The 17990-nt window shown below is 41.3% G+C and overlaps 1 protein-coding gene across 2 annotated transcripts; it reads left to right on the forward strand.

The window, feature by feature from the left end:
- Positions 1-1881: 1881 nt before the first annotated feature.
- Positions 1882-14279, forward strand: LOC121627753 (uncharacterized protein K02A2.6-like). Of its 2 annotated transcripts, XM_041966795.1 has the most exons (4): positions 1882-2016; positions 5768-5839; positions 6312-6630; positions 8547-14279. In XM_041966795.1, exon 4 carries the CDS (start codon positions 11057-11059, stop codon positions 14120-14122), a length of 3066 nt encoding a protein of 1021 aa, XP_041822729.1. In that variant the 5' UTR covers positions 1882-2016; positions 5768-5839; positions 6312-6630; positions 8547-11056; the 3' UTR covers positions 14123-14279. The 2 variants fall into 2 exon arrangements, with proteins under 2 accessions (XP_041822729.1, XP_041822728.1); XM_041966794.1 differs by lacking the exon at positions 6312-6630.
- The last annotated feature ends 3711 nt before the right edge of the window (positions 14280-17990 follow it).

The following is a 17990-nucleotide window of genomic DNA, read 5'->3' on the forward strand; positions in this document are numbered from 1 at the left end:
TCCACCAGCTGTGCAGTAGGACACACCTAAGCAAAAGAAACTGTTCATCATGAAATACATGTAGAACGGCATGCCAACTAAGTATATTTTCAGACACTAGTGGTTTTGGCATGCTTTGACATTCAAGCTATTGTTGTGTGAATATATTAATTTCTATTCAGTATTAAGATACAATAGGCTATGTCAGTGTATACATGTCTTATGTATTTTAATCTTACATACATATTTTTATTTTGTACAAAGCACACAGTGCATGTTATTTATTTTGTATAAAACACTGCAATGCATTTATCATTATCACTTTGTATATTTTATTTTTTAACTGCTGCAGAACAGCTTTCAATTTACTGTGGGTATGCCTTGGATAGGTGGTTCAGTAATTTTACTGGACTAATCCTACTGATACCAATCATATTTAATCGCAACAAGTAATTAGTTTATAGCAGTTGTGTTTTAAGTTAAGTTTTATTGGTAATACAGATAATGTGTTTTCTCTACGTGTGGACAAGTGTTAATCATTCCATTCCATTCCATTCCTTCCCTTCCAGAAATCTGCCTCCCAACATGTACACTTAATGATTTATTTTCTTATTAAACTAGTGATTGTTCCGTTTAAAAGTCTGGGAAAATAACCTAAACAGCTGATTACACACAGTCAAGCACTGGCTTGCTGCAGGCATCAGCTGGTGTGATGAAAACACATATTCAGCTAAAGGCTTCTGGGGAGTTATTTACAAATCAATAGGGTAAGACTGAAAAATGCATAACTCAAATATCAAGTCCTCCAACTGAAGAAGCCTCATGGATGAGAGGCAAAATTTCTTCTAGAACAACAAGCAAGTCCAGTTGCCTTTGGAAGCACTATGAAGTGCTATGCCCTGGATGAATGAGATTCTTTCCTGATGGTAATACAGGAGAATTTTTCCATGGTTAGATCTTTTTACAGGCATTGCTGAGCTTACATCAGCAGCAATTCTGGCTCTAACTGAAGTTATTTTGCTATTGAAGAATAATACAATTTGATGCAGAGAACTGTGGGTGGGAGCAATGTTGAGTCAATAGTGGAGAATAATATTCTATAGTAGTGCAGCAGTTTTAAAGCATAAATATGGCAATAATTGACTGGCAAATAAAAGCTTATCAAGAGAAGAAGAGATCCAGGTTACTCTGAAACATGGACACAGCACAGTCCTTTGGTACTTTGGTTACTGACCATTTTTCCTGGGAGATTACTGCCTTATTTTGGTGTCCATGGTCTGACGAAACTGAGTAGTCAGAATAACACACAGGGACAGTGTCTACAATACTAATAGGCTACCATTGATTACTTTTATTTATTACTTTCATTAGTTCTTGTCATTATTTTTTACCAGACATACTTGCTTGACTAATGTTTCTCATCACCTTTTGTGTCATATCGTACTTTCCACCCCCACATACTGGTAATTACCATATTTTTTATTTTTATTTATTTATTTTTTTTACATTACATACAGTGCTTCATGCACATGTCAATGTGTTACCTCTGCTCTGTAAGGTAAGCTACTTTATACTTATATGCCTGTAAAGACAAACGAAAAACTGTATTTTTTATACAGTGTAGGCATACATTCTAACTTACATCATGTGACAGAGAGATATAAATAATGTAAGCAGCAGGTAACATTACTGAGGAAAAATTAGTTGTTCACATGCACTTATTCTTATACATTATGTGAGGTATTTTTAAAGTTGTATGCCTTTTCAGAATTATTTATTTAGGAAACAAAAAGGTCGTTCTCCAAAATCTATCTTGAACTATGTGTCTATAAAGTTCCACTCCTGAGCCAATCTGTACTTCGAATGCACACAGCGGACCAATCATCTTCTGCATCTTTGCCATGTGACCACTGCTCAGTGACAGCAGGCAGTCAAGACAGGAAATGAGAAAATGCAACTTCTCGCAATGTTTATAAGAAGAATCAAGACCAAGGATTTCATTGACGATCTCGTAAAAGACAGCATTGTGTATACCAGGTAAATCCAGTCCTTTTTTAAAACGTTTTAGACCTTGTTGGGGAGTTTATTTTCATTGTTAGCTACCACGCTACTAACCAGCTATCGCTAAGTCTCCTATTTGTCGTCTGGCAGGTAATGCTAATATAATCAGGCAAACTTTGAAGGATAGGTTCTGGTTTTGGAAATATAACTTGTTACCTTTATTCCACTCACGGGCATTGTCTTAGGATGGAGATTATGTTTTTGCTTGGATCCGTCCCGTGTACTTTTGTTGAGCTAGTTGTGAAGCTTTAGTTGTGTCTTGCATTGAATTGTGACACGTCTCAGGTTATAAAATTTCGTTATACATGTCAACAGGTTACTGAAGCATTGTCTGTCTTCTTGCAGTCCTTTAAGCAGTATTACTGTTATTTATTTTTTGCCCTGAACGTAATTTGTCTGTATGTGGGGGTCCTAATTACAACGTAAACACTACTACATGTATTTTTTTCTTTCCTCTTTTCCTCCGAAATGACAGTAATCTTGGTGCATCAGAGTGAGTAGTTCTGATATAAAACAAAACCTAATACTGCCTTTATACTGACCTGCTACACCTACTTAATTTGATAATTCCTATACTAGACAGTGTTGCCAATTTTCTCACTACCAAATAAGGTATATAAGGGAATAAGGGTTGTGTGATTGTACAGTGTTATTCTTATTAATTTGGGAAGGCCAAAATGTGTATATTCCATTTAGTCCATATATTTACTAAAACTGTATCACTGTACAAGGGTATCAACTGTACCATTGTGTAAGCTTATGTGAACAACCCCTAAAATAAATTATTGAAGAAATCCCAATTTGGACCATTACAACTTTTTCCATTGCTCCTCTTGGCTCGCAGTCCTTTGGCACAGCCAGAGAAGTCCTTGCAAGAGATTTAATAGAGATTTGATGTTGCATTTTGCTCTCTGCTGCGTCTGTTTCTGACCATTTAATGGTCATTGGAGAGAAAATCTTCTTTAAAAGGCTTTTGATTCTGGCACACTGAGGACAAATGAGACAAAGCATGAGGGGGCTTATGATTGGAAGACAGCTATGGTGTGGTCAGCAGATGTTCTGGTACTGCTGTTGTATCAGATCTAGGATCTGTGACTCCATTCATACCTTGTATTAAAATGAGATCTGTATCCAGATGTGCTATCTGGATAATAAACAATGCAATTCTGCCTTATTCTTTAGACTTGGTATTTTAATGTGTTCTTGTTGTCCTCATTGGGATCGGATATGTGTCCCACAGAGCAAAACCTGAGGGTTAGTAATTTGAGGTGGTGGCGGCAAATCAGCCTCTTTCTCCCCTTAAAAAAATCACAGAGGTTTGTGAGTTGTCAGTTAGAGAAAACTTTATAAACTTTGTTAAATGATGTGTATGAAAAATTGTGAATTATTTTTGCCCTCTTGTGAATTTGGCAAATGTAATACATTAAGTTGTTCCTTCCTTTGAATAAAAAAATATTGTGCTAGTTTATCCTAGTGTGTAGGTTACTCTGTGACTAGATAAATTATCTGCCTTGTTAACAGGAGATCAGCTGCACAGATGTGCCATATACACATTTATTTCTGACTGTATATAATTTTTTTCCACCCGTATTGTTTTCATTTTTCATGAACATCTGTTGGATAACACATCTTTTGGCCCTTTGATGGTACAGAATAGACATTAGAGACAGTTGTCTGTTGTCTGTGCCTTCTCGCTCAATAATAGCCTATATTTTGGCTAAACACAAATACCTGTATGTTGTGTAGCCTATGAATGCCAACTCATTGTATAAACTGTGTTAACACCTGCCTAAGATCTGATCACAATGTGAGCCAGGCTACCACCAGATGTGGTCAGGCAGATCTGATCACATTCCGATCACAATGCATTTAACTTGCTTTAACACATGTTTTTCCTTATCTAGATGATGTGATCAGATACAGGATTAATGCCAAGTCTGAAAAGGGTCTGTAAGAGTGCCGTCCGGTGATTAGAGATTAGTGCAGAGTAGCAGTCAGAATACGGGACAAGGAAGACCTTATATAAAGTATCGGTATAAATACCCTATATATGTAAGACAAATCAGTTTAGCTCAATATATGGGATGTCCAGGCTAATACAGAATGGTTGGCAACCCTAAGAGTAGATGAACCTAACACACATTTTATTTACTTGCCACAGTGACAAAAACAAGAAAATCCTTTAGTGTGAGACTACTCTGAAAAAATCATGAACGGTTCCATGTTCTGTGGAATAAAGTAAAACATACTGACTTATTAAACTCAATTATTAAACTCAAAACTTAAAAACTTCATGGCAACTTGTTGCCCCAATTAGTGAGTTCAGCTAACTTAAACAGCTTGAGTAAATATCTTCACCTTAACCATTTTCTTATCCTCTCCCATTTAACACCATTTGCTATTAATAGAGGCAGGAAAAAAAACAAAAACAAATCTCATTAATTAATAGAACCTCATTAATTAAGACCTACTCACCATTGACTAGTCTCAGTTGTGTTTCACTTGTATAAACCTCTTGGGAGTCAGCAGTAACAAGCCATCTATCTTGTAGTGTTTAAATAGTTGTATTCTGGAAGTGAATAGTGAATAAGATGAGAACAACTTACACCGCCAAATCATACTGGAGCCAGCAACCTGAAAGGCAAGAGTTGGAAAAAAAAAAAAAGTTTAAACCTCCGTCATAAACATTCAAACCAGAATTCCTCATACTTACCAATGAGCATAAATTCATTAGATTACAAAAACATGAACATGGGATGCAGCTAGCACTATTTCACAATAGCAATATGTGTCTTCCCAAGGATTTTTAACAGTGTCTATATATAGAAAATTGTATGTAAATGTATATATTTTAACATATTTTAAAACAAATCTTGGACGAAATGTTGATGTAACATTGTGTAACCCATCTTTTACTACCTACTCAGCACCAAACAACAGAGAAACACAGCTACAGACTACCTGGTGAACGGAAAAGAGCATTACGATGAAGACCCAGCTATTTTAAATTATTCTACATTAACGCTGCTCCATAACAACTTGATGTGTACATAAGCAACTATTTGCTAACAAGTATGCCATATCAACTTAAAAGGCAACCTCTATAATTAGATATCTGCATATGCATGCTGAATCTGTAGGCAAGGGACAAGATAGTGGTATCAAAAGCATTCTGGTTTCCATTTGGAATTTGTGTATAATCCGAGTAGTATTGACCTGTCAGGTTTGACTGGGCTTTTGTATCATGTTGGTAAACAGTCGTGTGGAGAGCAAAAGAGGTGGGATCATTGACAGAAATGCAATCTCGGAATCATCAGCTATCATTTCAGGAGAATTTAGCTTTTTATTAGCAATCCTTACAAACACTGCAGAGGTTTTTTCTCTATAAAAAAACAAAGCTGTTTTTTGGCTGGTCAGTGAAAGCTGGCTGAGAGATGAACTGCACATTTACAAGGTTGGAGTTCATTTCGTAGTTTGGTTAACTCATGAGATAAATGTAAATCCATCTTATAAAATCCAAAAAATGAGAAGCCTGCTGACAGCTTTCATCCTGCCTCTGATTTCATGGTGGACCACAGGGTGCAGGGAGGTTGTCGTGATGGGACATTTTATGTTTAGACCAGGAACATTGTCGCAGTCCTGCTACAATCACTTCTAGTGGCAGTATTATTGCTGTTTTAGTGGGTGTTTATGATCTGACCAGTCTGTCTTTATTTGATGATTTCAGAGCTGTACTGATGGGAAGAAAAGGATTCTGAGGACTCCCCAATAAAGTGGTAAAATGAGTTCTTCAGACAAGGTGAGATCAAACAGAAATTAACATTATCCAGTACTTTGTCATGGCCGTAGCTACCATTGATTAAAGCCTAGCCACCCCATACAGCAGCACCCTTTCAGGTCACTCATTAGCTCAGCTGCACCAGCGGAGGCACTTTTAAGATACTGCCGTATGATACAATCATGGACTGTAGGAAATCTGTACAGGAAATGTTCGGTTTCTATCTTCCAATAACCAAGTGGAAGCAGTTGAAGTTACTTACTGAATGAAATGAAAACAGGGTAAATAAATAAAGAAATACCTGTCTTTAAAAGCTTGTCAATTGAGTACTTGGTTCTCATTCCGATTGAGGTAAATAAAGAATTTATCTGAGAATTACAGTATATTTTTTAGTAATAGGTGATCATGTCACGTGAAGCACCAGAGTATGGCTAGCAGTATTTTAGCAAGTCCTCCACTCTGACATTTATTTCTCTGTCTCTGTTCTTCTCAGTTGAAACAGACAGGCACAGACAGGAACAGACCTCATCAGTGTCAGAAGTGTGGGGGATCTTTCAGTCGGATCTGTAGTCTAAGAAGACATGAACTCACTCATACCACTAAGAACCTGTACAACTGTGAAGAACGTGGCAGTAGTTTCAGCCAGCTAAATGCATATGAGCTGCACCTGCATACCCACACTGAAGAAACACCATACAGCTACGAGCAGTGTGGGAGGAATTTCAGCAACCAGATTTCATTCAGAAAACAGCTGAGTGACCACACAGGGCCATACCAGTGTGACCAATGTGAAAAGAGTTTCAGTCAATGGGGTAATTTCACAGTACACCTGCGTATCCATACTGGAGAGAAACCATACAACTGTGACCAATGTGGGAAAAATTTCCGTTGTTTAAGCACATACAAGAATCACATGCGTACTCACACTGGAGAGAAGCCATATTGTTGTGACTATTGTGGGAAGAGATTCACCCAGTTTAGTACTTATAAGCAACACTTGCGTATCCACACTGGAGAGAAACCATATCAGTGTGAACAGTGTGGCAAGCGTTTCAGTCGCCTGAGCAATTACAAGCAGCACCAGTCTGTTCATACAGGAGAGAAATCAAACTGGTGTGAACAATGTGGGAAAAGTTTCAGTCGGCTCGGAAGCTACATGCGACACCTACGTGTGCACTCTGGTGAGAGACCACACTGGTGTGACCAATGTGGTAAAGGCTTCAGTCAGCCAGGGAGTTACAACCAGCACCTGCGCATCCACACTGGAGAAAAACAATACTGGTGTCCACAGTGCAAGAAGTTCTTTGCCTGGTCTCTATCCTTGAAGAAACATCGCTGTGTTGAAATAAGTGGAGAGGGCTCAGACTGTGTGTAGGAAAGAAAAAATTTTCTTTTCCATCTCAAAGTGAGTATTTAAGTTGCCTGGTGTGTTAGAGTTATTGTTAGAAAAACAATATAAATCTATAATATTAAAAATAAGGTTGGAGTTTTCAAAAGTTGTAAACTTTTGAAAACTGACCTGATCCAGGTCACTGACCTATAACTGTCATACAGCTCAAGTCTGTATCTGGTTTTGCTAAACTGTGGGTGTACAGTAAGATACGAAGAACATCTGGGTTGTTGCCATATTTGAGCACCAGATCTGGGTCAGGCAGTGAGTGCCAGTTTTCCCATTCAGGTTGAATTTTCAAATTTGCCATTGCAGAGATTCAAGCAGGGGATATATACTGTTGAAACCAGAAGTTTACATACACCATATAAAAAAGCACATAAGCTTTTTTTCTCACCATCTAACATGAAATCAGATTAAACTTTCCCGTTTTTGGTCAATTAGGATTACCAAAATTATTTCCATTTGCTAAATGCCAGAATAATGAGAAAAGGATTTTTTTTAGACATTTTTTTATTACTTTCTTGAGTCAGAAGTTTACATACATTTCATTAGTATTTGGTAGCATTGCCTTTAAACTGTATGACTTGGGTCAAACATTTTGGATATGCTTCCACAAGCTTCTCACAATAGTTTGCAGGAATTTTGGCCCATTCCTCCTGACAGAACTGGTGTACCTCAGCCAAGTTTGTAGGCCGCCTTGCTCGCACATACCTTCTCAGCTCTGCCCATAAATTTTCAATAGGATTGAGATCAGGGCTTTCTGATGGCCACTCCAAAACATTGATTTTGTTATCCTTAAGCCTCTTTGTAACCAGTTTGGCAGTATGCTTTGGGTCATTTGGAAAACCCATTTGCGCCCAAGCTTTAACTTCCTGGCTGATGTCTTGAGATGTTGCTTCAGTATTTTCACATAATGTTCTTTCCTCATGATGCCATCTATTTTGTGAAGTGCACCAGTCCCTCGTGCAGCAAAACAACCCCACAACATGATGCTGCCACCCCCATATTTCACAGTTGGGATGGTCTTCTCAGGCTTGCAAGCTTCCCCCTTTTTCCTCCAAATATAACGATGGTCATTATGGCCAAAAAGTTCAATTTTAGTTTCGTCAGACCACAGGACATGTCTCCAAAAATTAAGGTCTTTGTCCCTGTGTGCATTTGCAAACTGTAATCTGGCTTTTTTATGTTTCTTTTGGATAAATGGCTTCTTCATGGGAGAGTGGCCTTTCAGCCTATGTCGGTACAGGACTCATTTCGCTGTTGATAATGACACACTCTTACCAGCTTCAGCCAAATTCTTCACAAGGTCTTTTGCTTTTGTTCTTGGGTTGATAGGCACATTTCGGACCAAAGCACGCTCATCTCTGGGACACAGAACCCATCTCCTTCCTGAGCGATGATATGATGGCTGGACATTCCCATGGTGTTTAACAGAACAGATGAACGTGGCACCTTCAGGCATCTGGAAATTACACCCAAGGATGAACCAGACTTAATGCAAGTCCACAATTCTCTTCCTGATGTCTTGGCTGATTTCTTTTGATTTTCACATGATGTTACACAATGAAGCAGTGTGTTTCAGGTGTGCCTTAAAATACATCCACAGGTGTGCCTCTAATTAACTCAAGTGTTGTCAATAAACCTATCAGAGGCTTCCAAAGACATGACATCATCATCTGGGCTTTCCCAAATTATTTAAAGGCATAGTGATCTTAGTGTATGTAAACTTCTGACTTTGAAGAAAGTAATAAAAAATTGTCTAAAAAATTATCTCTCTCAATATTCTGGTATTTACAAATAATTTTGGTAATCCTAATTGACCAAAAACAGGAAAAGTTTAATCTGATTTAATGTTAGACGGTGAGAAAAAAAAAAGGTTATGTGCCTTTTTATATAGTGTATGTAAACTTCTGGTTTCAACTGTAACTTCAGATCAGTTTTAATTAAACGCTTAAAGTGTTAAACTTAACAGCAGCTATAATTGATATTTCTGTAATAACAATATATCAAATGACTGTAAAAGGACTCAGTCGGAAGGATGAAGCTACAGAGAATTATCACCTGCATTTTAAGCTCCCCTCAGCTTTATAGTCCTTTACATTGAGTTTCAGCTCATTGTTTACCAGTCTGGACTGTAATTTTACTGTTTTGATTCACTCTCACTGCTCTCAAAGTGTTGTTTTTTGGCTGCAGCAGGCAGCTGTTTTCAGAGAAAAATCTCTAAGAACCCACCTTACACTACCTGTTCAGCACCAAAGAGACAGAAACAGCTTCAGACTAGGTGGTGAACATAAAGGAGCATTATGATGAAGACCCAGATATTTTACATTAATCTGGTGGACACAAACATGATGTGAATGACAACACTGCTCCATAACAACTCGATGTGCACATAGGCAACTGTTTGCTAACAAGTCGCCATATCACCTTAAAAGGCAACCTCTATAATTAGATATCTGCATATGCATGCTGAATCTGTAGACAAGTGACAACATGTTTGTTGTGTATGAATATTAAAAAACTTCCCTTCCCATAATGCCTTGTGTTCAGGCGGGCGCTATGTAAGAATAGAGCGCCCCCATTTCACTCTCTTCTGTAAGGACCAGATATGTACAGCGTCATGTTACTGTACGAGATACAGTGATCAATAAATACTCGTTATACTGTTCAGCACTTCACTCTCCGCCTCCTTATGTGTATGCATGACCTTTCACTCGGACACAACATACTGGCGACGAGGTGTGGAATAATTAACCACGACTTTGGAAGCGGATGGAAGTTGCTACACAGACGGCGACGTTAGCAGAAGAAGCTAGCACAACGATGGCAGTGTACAGCAGCGAGACGGGCTTGTGCTTCGATGAAAGCAACGAAAGTTTCAAGACGTACGAGCAAAGATTTGCACAGTTTGTGGAAGCCAACGGAATTGCGCAAGGAAAACAACGGGCTGTTTTCTTATCCGTGGTAGGTGCAAAGACTTTCTCATTACTGACAGACTTACTAGCACCGAAAAAGCTGTCTGACTGCACATTAGAGGACTTGTTAAAAGCACTGAGAGAATTCTATGTGCCGAAGAAAAATGTGTTGAACGTTACACATTCCGTGTTCGAAAGCAACAAAATGGAGAGACTGTGGCTGAATATGTGGCTGCGTTAAAAGGACTTGCATCAACCTGTGAGTTTGGTGATAGATTGGATGAGCAGCTGAGAGACCAGCTAGTTTATGGAATTAGCAGCAAAAAGCTACGAAGCAAGCTGTTAAGTGCCGCTTATGGAGAAAAGCTGAAGTGGGCGAAAGTCATGGACATTGTTCACAATTTCGAGTCCACCACGAGCAGTCTGAAAACAATTCAGCAAACACCGCTTCGAACCGACAGCGTGAGCTACAACAAGGGAAAACCTCACGCACGCCAAAACGATTCTGAGAGGAAACAAAAGTCAAGTGCCAGCGGCGGTGACAACATCCAGTGCTACCGTTGCCAGAGAGAAGGGCATTCGCCTGCGAACTGCAAATACAAAGATTTCCAGTGCAGAGCGTGCAACAAGAAAGGACATCTGGAGCGGGCCTGCAGAACGAAGGAATCCGGCAAGCAAGGCGGTGGTCAGTGAGCGTTAGCGAGGAGCGCCCCAGCCGAGCGAGAGACCCACACCGTCCTGAGAGAGCCACCGGACAAGGGGACAGGTGATGGGCAGAGCCAACGGCCAGCATCGCCTCCCGAGGGAGCCGCATACGCGCCAGGACAGCCTCCAGACGCAGAGAATTGTACAGACACGGAAGTAGCAGGGGTCTCAAAAGACTTTGAACTATTTACATTGAAAGTTGACAGTGAGTATGTTAAGCCATATATGGTTATGGTGAGATGCAATGGTGTCAAAATTAAGATGGAAGTGGACACAGGTGCAGCAATGAGTGTAATATCTGAAAAGCTGTACACAAAGCGGTTTAAAAAGTGTAAACTGCAACCATGTGAGGTGCATCTTAAAACGTACTCCTCAGAGCCAATTGTGCTTATGGGTCAAATCCAAGTGAAAGTACAGTGTGGTGAGCAAACAAAACAGCTGACACTCTTTGTGGCAAAGGGGAGTGGTCCAACATTAATGGGCAGAAATTGGATGCAGCACCTGCGCTTAGACTGGTCTAGAGTGAATCACTTACCAGTTACTGATCCTCTATCAGAGATGTATGAGAAATACTCTACTGTGTTCAATGCAGACCGTGGGGTCATTTCAGGTGTAAAAGCAAAACTTAGAGTGATAGAAAATGCCAATCCAAAATTCTGCAAGGCTAGAACAGTGCCTTATGCACTGACTGCAGCAGTGGATAAAGAGTTACACAAACAGCAGGAATTGGGAGTTTACACTCCAGTGGAGTATAGTGAATGGGCAACTCCAATTGTGAGCATACCAAAAACAAATGGTGAAGTCAGAATTTGTGGCGACTACAAGGTAACCGTAAATCCATGGTTAGAGGTAGACAAATACCCTCTTCCTAAAACACAGGATCTGTTTGCCAAATTAGCTGGTGGAAAATATTTCACAAAGCTAGATCTTACCCAAGCTTACCAGCAGGTGGAGGTAGATGAAGACTCCAAGAAATACTTGACCATAAATACACCAAAGGGGCTTTACCAAATGAACAGGTTACCCTATGGAATAGCTAGTTCCCCGGCAATATTCCAACGTATTATGGATCAGGTGCTTCAGGGTTTACCTAAGGTTGTATGCTACCTTGACGACATATTGATCACGGGATCAACTGAGGCAGAACACTGGAAAAATGTTGATCTGGTGTTACAGCGCTTACAAGACAGAGGCATACGGGTGAACAGAGACAAATGTAGCTTCAGCCAGCCAAGTGTAACCTACTTGGGGCACAAAATTGACTGTGAAGGGTTACACCCTGTAACCGAGAAAGTTGAAGCAATAGTCAACGCTTCAGCTCCGAAAAATGTCACAGAGCTTAGGGCCTTTTTAGCCTTACTGACTTATTATGGGAAATTTATGGAAAATCTCTCAACCATTATCAAACCAATGACAGTGTTACTACAGAAGGACAGTCAGTGGAACTGGTCCACCCAATGTCAAGCCGCGTTTGAGAAGACGAAGTCACAGCTGGTGTCTTCTAGTGTTCTCACACATTTCGATCCACAGTTGCCGATCTTACTGGCTTGTGATGCAAGTGCATATGGGTTAGGAGCTGTGATATCACACCAAATGACAGACGGTAGTGAACGACCAATAGCGTTCGCGTCACGTACCCTGAGTAAAACAGAGCTGAATTACTCACAAATTGAGAAGGAAGCGTTAGGCATCATTTTTGGTGTACAAAAATTCAGAGATTATCTCTATGGCCGGAAATTTGTATTTGTCACGGACCATAAGCCACTTGTAAAAATACTGGGACCAACGACAGGAGTACCAGCATTAGCTGCTGCGCGTCTTCAGAGATGGGCTTTATTGTTGTCAGCTTATCAGTATGACATAGTCTACAAAGCGTCTTTACAACACGCCAATGCAGATGGGTTATCCCGATTACCGCTACAGAAAGAAGCGCCTCAGAGCAACCCAGAATTCAGAGTGTCGTGGCTAGAATCTATCCCTGTGTCAGCAAAAGTCATACAGAAAGAGACAGACAAAGACAAAATACTTACCAAGGTGAGACATCTTACACAAACCGGATGGCCAAAACATGTGAGTGAAGGTGACTTAAAACCATACTGGAACAGACGTAATGAACTTACCGTGGAAGCAGATTGTGTTTTGTGGGGGTTAAGAGTAATAATACCTACCGCATTGAGACCTAAAATGTTGAAAGAACTACATGAACATTTGGGCATTGTTAGGACAAAGGCTTTAGCTAGGAGCCATTTTTGGTGGCCAAGCCTGGATATTGAAATTGAAGCCATGGTAGAAAGCTGCCCTACTTGCCAGAACAATAGGCATGCACCTAACAAAGCACCAGTGCACCCATGGAAATGGCCAGAGCTGCCATGGGAGCGAATTCACATAGATTTCGCAGAAAAAGGTAAACACCAATTTTTATTGGTTAGTGATGCATATTCACGTTGGCCAGAGGTGAAATTAATGACAAGTACCACAGCTACAGCTACTGTTGAAGCTATGAGGAGTCTATTTGCAGCGTATGGGCTCCCCCAAGTGGTTGTTTCAGATAATGGCCCACAGTTGGTTTCAAAAGAGTTCGAAACATTTTTGGAAGCCAATGGAGTGAAACATATCAAATCAGCTCCATACAATCCAGCCTCCAATGGATTAGCTGAGAGGTTGGTCCAAACATTTAAACAGTCACTGGATAAACAGAAAGATTCTGGACGATCATTGCAACACTGTATAGATAGCTTTCTATTCAGTTACCGAAACACCCCATGCTCCTCTACAGGAAAAACACCAACTCAGTTGTTTCTAAAAAGAAATGTCAGAACCAGGTTGTCACAAGTGACACCAAAGTTTTCTGTGCAAATGCAAGAAAAACAAGAAAAAGTGAAAAATGAACAAACTCGTGTGAGAGTCTTACAGCCAAATCAAAGGGTGCTGGTTAAGAATTTCCGGGGAGGAGAAGGAAAGAAATGGAAACATGGTGTAATTGAACAAGTGCTGGGTCCTCTTACTTACATGGTTAACATAGATGGACAAATAAGCAAAAAGCACATTGATCAACTGATTGCTAGTAAGATTTCTGGTGAATGTACAAACACTGAGAATGATGAAGTGATGGCCGAACAATTGTGTGATCCTCCTGAAACAGAGATTGTACCCAGTCTTGAACTGGAAGGAGATGAATTGATTGTATTGGAAGGAGATGATTTAAATGAAATTGAGGATGAACCAGTCAGTACACGACCACAGAGAATCAGGCGTGCTCCTGAACGTTTAACATACAGTGTTAAAATGTAATGTGTTAATGTTGAAATCTAATGATTTCATGAGGTTATTCTGTAAAAGATACAGATGTTTTTTTTGTTATGGGTTCAGATGGACTGACCATGATTTGTAAGTGTAAGGAAACACTATTGTTTTGTTTTAACAGAAATTAATGAGGTTAAAGGTTTCCGGGGAGGAATGTTGTGTATGAATATTAAAAAACTTCCCTTCCCATAATGCCTTGTGTTCAGGCGGGCGCTATGTAAGAATAGAGCGCCCCCATTTCACTCTCTTCTGCAAGGACCAGATATGTACAGCGTCATGTTACTGTACAAGATACAGTGATCAATAAATACTCGTTATACTGTTCAGCACTTCACTCTCCGCCTCCTTATGTGTATGCGTGACCTTTCACTCGGACACAACAATGTTGGTATTAGGAGGGGTTCTGGTTTCCATTTGTTATTTATTTAGAATCCGAGTAGTATTGACCTGTTAGGTTTGACTGGGCTTTTGTATCATGTAGGTAAACAGTACTCCTCCCCTGTCCAACGCTCCTACCTTTCTGTTTCCCTTTTGTACAAAGACCAGTGTCATGCCCTTCAAGCCCTCATTGACTCAGGAGCTGACAGAAACTTAATCTGCTTTGAAACAGTACATAGACTGGGGATTCCAATATCCCGTCTTGATATCCCTCTTTCTGCCCTGACCCTCAATGGCAACAGCTTGGGCACTATCACCCATAGAACAGCTCCTGTCACTCTAAGAATCTCAGGGAATCACTCAGAATTGATCTCCTTTCATGTCATGAAGAATCCCCATGTTCCCATAGTTCTTGGATTCCCTTGGTTGTCTGTGCATAACCCCCATATCAACTGGTCAGATAATAGTATTCTGGGATGGAGTGCATATTGCTTATCCTCATGCCTTGGCCCTGCCTTCACCACTGTCTCTTCCTCTCCAGCTCCTGAGGAGTTTCCTGATCTGTCTAATGTCCCCAAGGAGTATCTAGATCTCAAACCTGTGTTTAGCAAGTCCCAAGCAGTCTCTCTACCCCCACATAGGCCCTATGATTGTGCCATTGAACTCCTCCCTGGCACGTTTCCACCCAGGGGCGGCTTGTACTCTCTCTCCCCCTCTGAAAGAGACTCCATGAGAAAGTATATTACAGACTCGCTGGCTGCTGGAATCATCCGCCCATCTTCTTCACCTGCTGGAGCTGGTTTCTTTTTCGTGGGGAAGAAGGATGGGTCCCTCCGTCCTTGCATTGACTATCGAGGGCTGAATGAGGTCACAGTCAAGAACAGGTATCCCCTACCTCTCATGTCCACTGCTTTTAAACTCCTCCAGGGAGCCAATGTTTTCTCTAAGCTTGATTTAAGGAATGCCTACCACCTAGTGAGAATTAGGGAGGGTGATGAATGGAAGACTGCCTTCAATACACCTACTGGCCATTATGAATACCTTGTGGTTCCTTTCGGTTTAAGTAATGCCCCAGCTGTCTTTCAAGCCCTTGTCAATGATGTCCTGCGGGATTTTTTGAATGTTTTTGTGTTTGTCTACCTAGATGATATACTGATTTTTTCACCTTCCCTTGAAGTTCATAGGCAACATGTCCGGCAACATGTCTCTGCCTTTACAAACTTTTTGTAAAGGCAGAGAAGTGCGAATTCCACAAAGATACTGTGTCCTTTTTGGGTTTTGTCATCTCACCCTCCAGGATACAGATGGACCCCCTGAAGTTGAAGGCGGTCAAGGACTGGCCCACACCCTCTTCTAGGCGAGCACTCCAACAGTTCCTGGGATTCGCTAATTTTTACCGGCAATTCATCATAGGCTACAGTGCTGTGGCTGGACCCCTTACCGCACTCACGTCTACCAGGACTCTATTCCATTGGAGTGGGGAGGCAGAGAGGGCATTCACAGATCTGAAAAGTAGGTTCATTTCTGCACCAATTCTGACTATTCCTGACCCCTCTCTCCAATTTGTTGTGGAGGTAGATGCCTCGGAGTCAGGGGTGGGGGCCATACTGTCGCAAAGGTCCCCCAAGGACAACAAACTGCATCCATGCTCTTACTTCTCTCACCGTCTCTCACCTGCAGAGAGGAATTATGATATTGGGGATCGGGAGTTACTAGCTGTTAAGCTAGCATTAGAGGAGTGGAGGCACTGGCTGGAGGGGGCCAACCCTCCTTTCATTGTGTGGACAGACCACAAGAATTTGGAATATCTTCGTAAAGCCAAGCGCTTGAATGCTAGACAAGCCAGATGGTCCCTTTTCTTTTCAAGATTTAATTTTTCTCTCTCTTATCGCCCTGGCTCCAAGAACACTAAGGCTGACGCCCTGTCCAGACAATTCTCCTCAGCAATGGAACCTCGCTCCCTGAGGACCATCCTTCCTCCACGATGCCTGGTGGGGGCAGCCCTGTTGGGGATTGAGGTCATGGTCCAGGAGGCTCAGAACCAGGAACCTGGACCAGGTAATAGTCCACCTAACTGTCTCTTTGTGCCTTCCACTGTTCGCTCTCAGGTGCTGGAATGGGGGCACAGCTCTAAGGTCGCCTGCCATCCAGGGGCCGCCAGAACCTTGGCAATGATCAGACAGCGCTTTTGGTGGCCATCCATGCGGAGGGATGTCCAGACATTTGTGGCAGCGTGTGATGCCTGCTCCAGGCACAAGTCAGGCAACCGACCCCCGGCAGGTCTCCTGAGGTCTCTCCCGGTCCCTCATCGTCCTTGGTCACACATTGCTCTGGACTTTGTAACTGGGCTTCCCAAGTCTGAGGGTAACACTTGCATTTTGACTGTGGTAGACAGATTCTCTAAGGCAGCCCATTTCATAGCCCTACCTAAGTTGCCCTCAGCTATGGAGACTGCTGAACTATTGATCCTCCATGTTTTTCGCTTGCATGGTCTGCCCACTGATATTGTCTCTGATCGTGGCCCACAGTTTTCCGCCCAGTTCTGGAAAGCTTTCTGCAGACTAATTGGTGCCTCTCCCAGCTTGTCATCAGGTTTCCATCCCCAAACCAATGGGCAGTCGGAGCGCGCTAACCAGAAGCTGGAAGTTGCACTCAGGTGCATGACCTCCCGGGACCCCATGACATGGAGCAAGATGTTGCCCTGGGTAGAATATGCCCACAACTCCCTGCCCACATCTGCCACAGGTCTCTCCCCCTTTTTTGATCAATTTTGGGACATTTCTGCCTCTTTTCTTTGCTTGTGTTTTGGCCTTTTTTTGGAACGTACTGCCATGTGAACCTTGCCTATGTTTTGGTTTTCGTGAAGATTTACTCGATCATCTACTGCCTGCCGGTACTCTGAACTCAGCCTGCCTTTGACCCTGATTCTCTGCCTCATCCCTGTCAACGCCTCTGCCTGAATAAATTATACTTTTGATTGACCTTTTTGTCTTTGGTCTGCTTCTGGGTCCTTAGCCTTGTCCAGCCACTGCACTCTGACAGTCTCTGCTGCTTGTGTCATCGCTGTTGTAGTCAGATAAAAGATGTTTATTGATTGAAGGATTATTTATTGTTGATCAGTACTGCTGAAGTTAAATAAATGGTGTTGTACATTTAGCAGTTATCTGTGATTACTTGCCCATATGGGTTGTGATAACAGCTCGCTGTGAGGGTCAGAGCTTGGAGTCATCCCTTCACTGTTCACCTGATAAATGTGAAATGGTATTTGAAACATTCGTATTTTACACGAACATCTCTTTTGTGAGACTATATTTGTGATTTGGTTATGGTTTCTGATGTCAGGGTGGTGCCCTGTTATTATTAATTCTCATTAAATGTATCGATTTTAGTGCAGTTATTGGTATAATAACTATCCTTAATATCTGCCAATAACCATACCTACTCCTACCCCATTCCAACAGTTGTTATAAAATCTAAG

Source organism: Chelmon rostratus, chromosome 3 (assembly GCF_017976325.1).
Source record: "Chelmon rostratus isolate fCheRos1 chromosome 3, fCheRos1.pri, whole genome shotgun sequence".
Taxonomy (NCBI): Eukaryota; Metazoa; Chordata; class Actinopteri; order Chaetodontiformes; family Chaetodontidae; genus Chelmon; species Chelmon rostratus.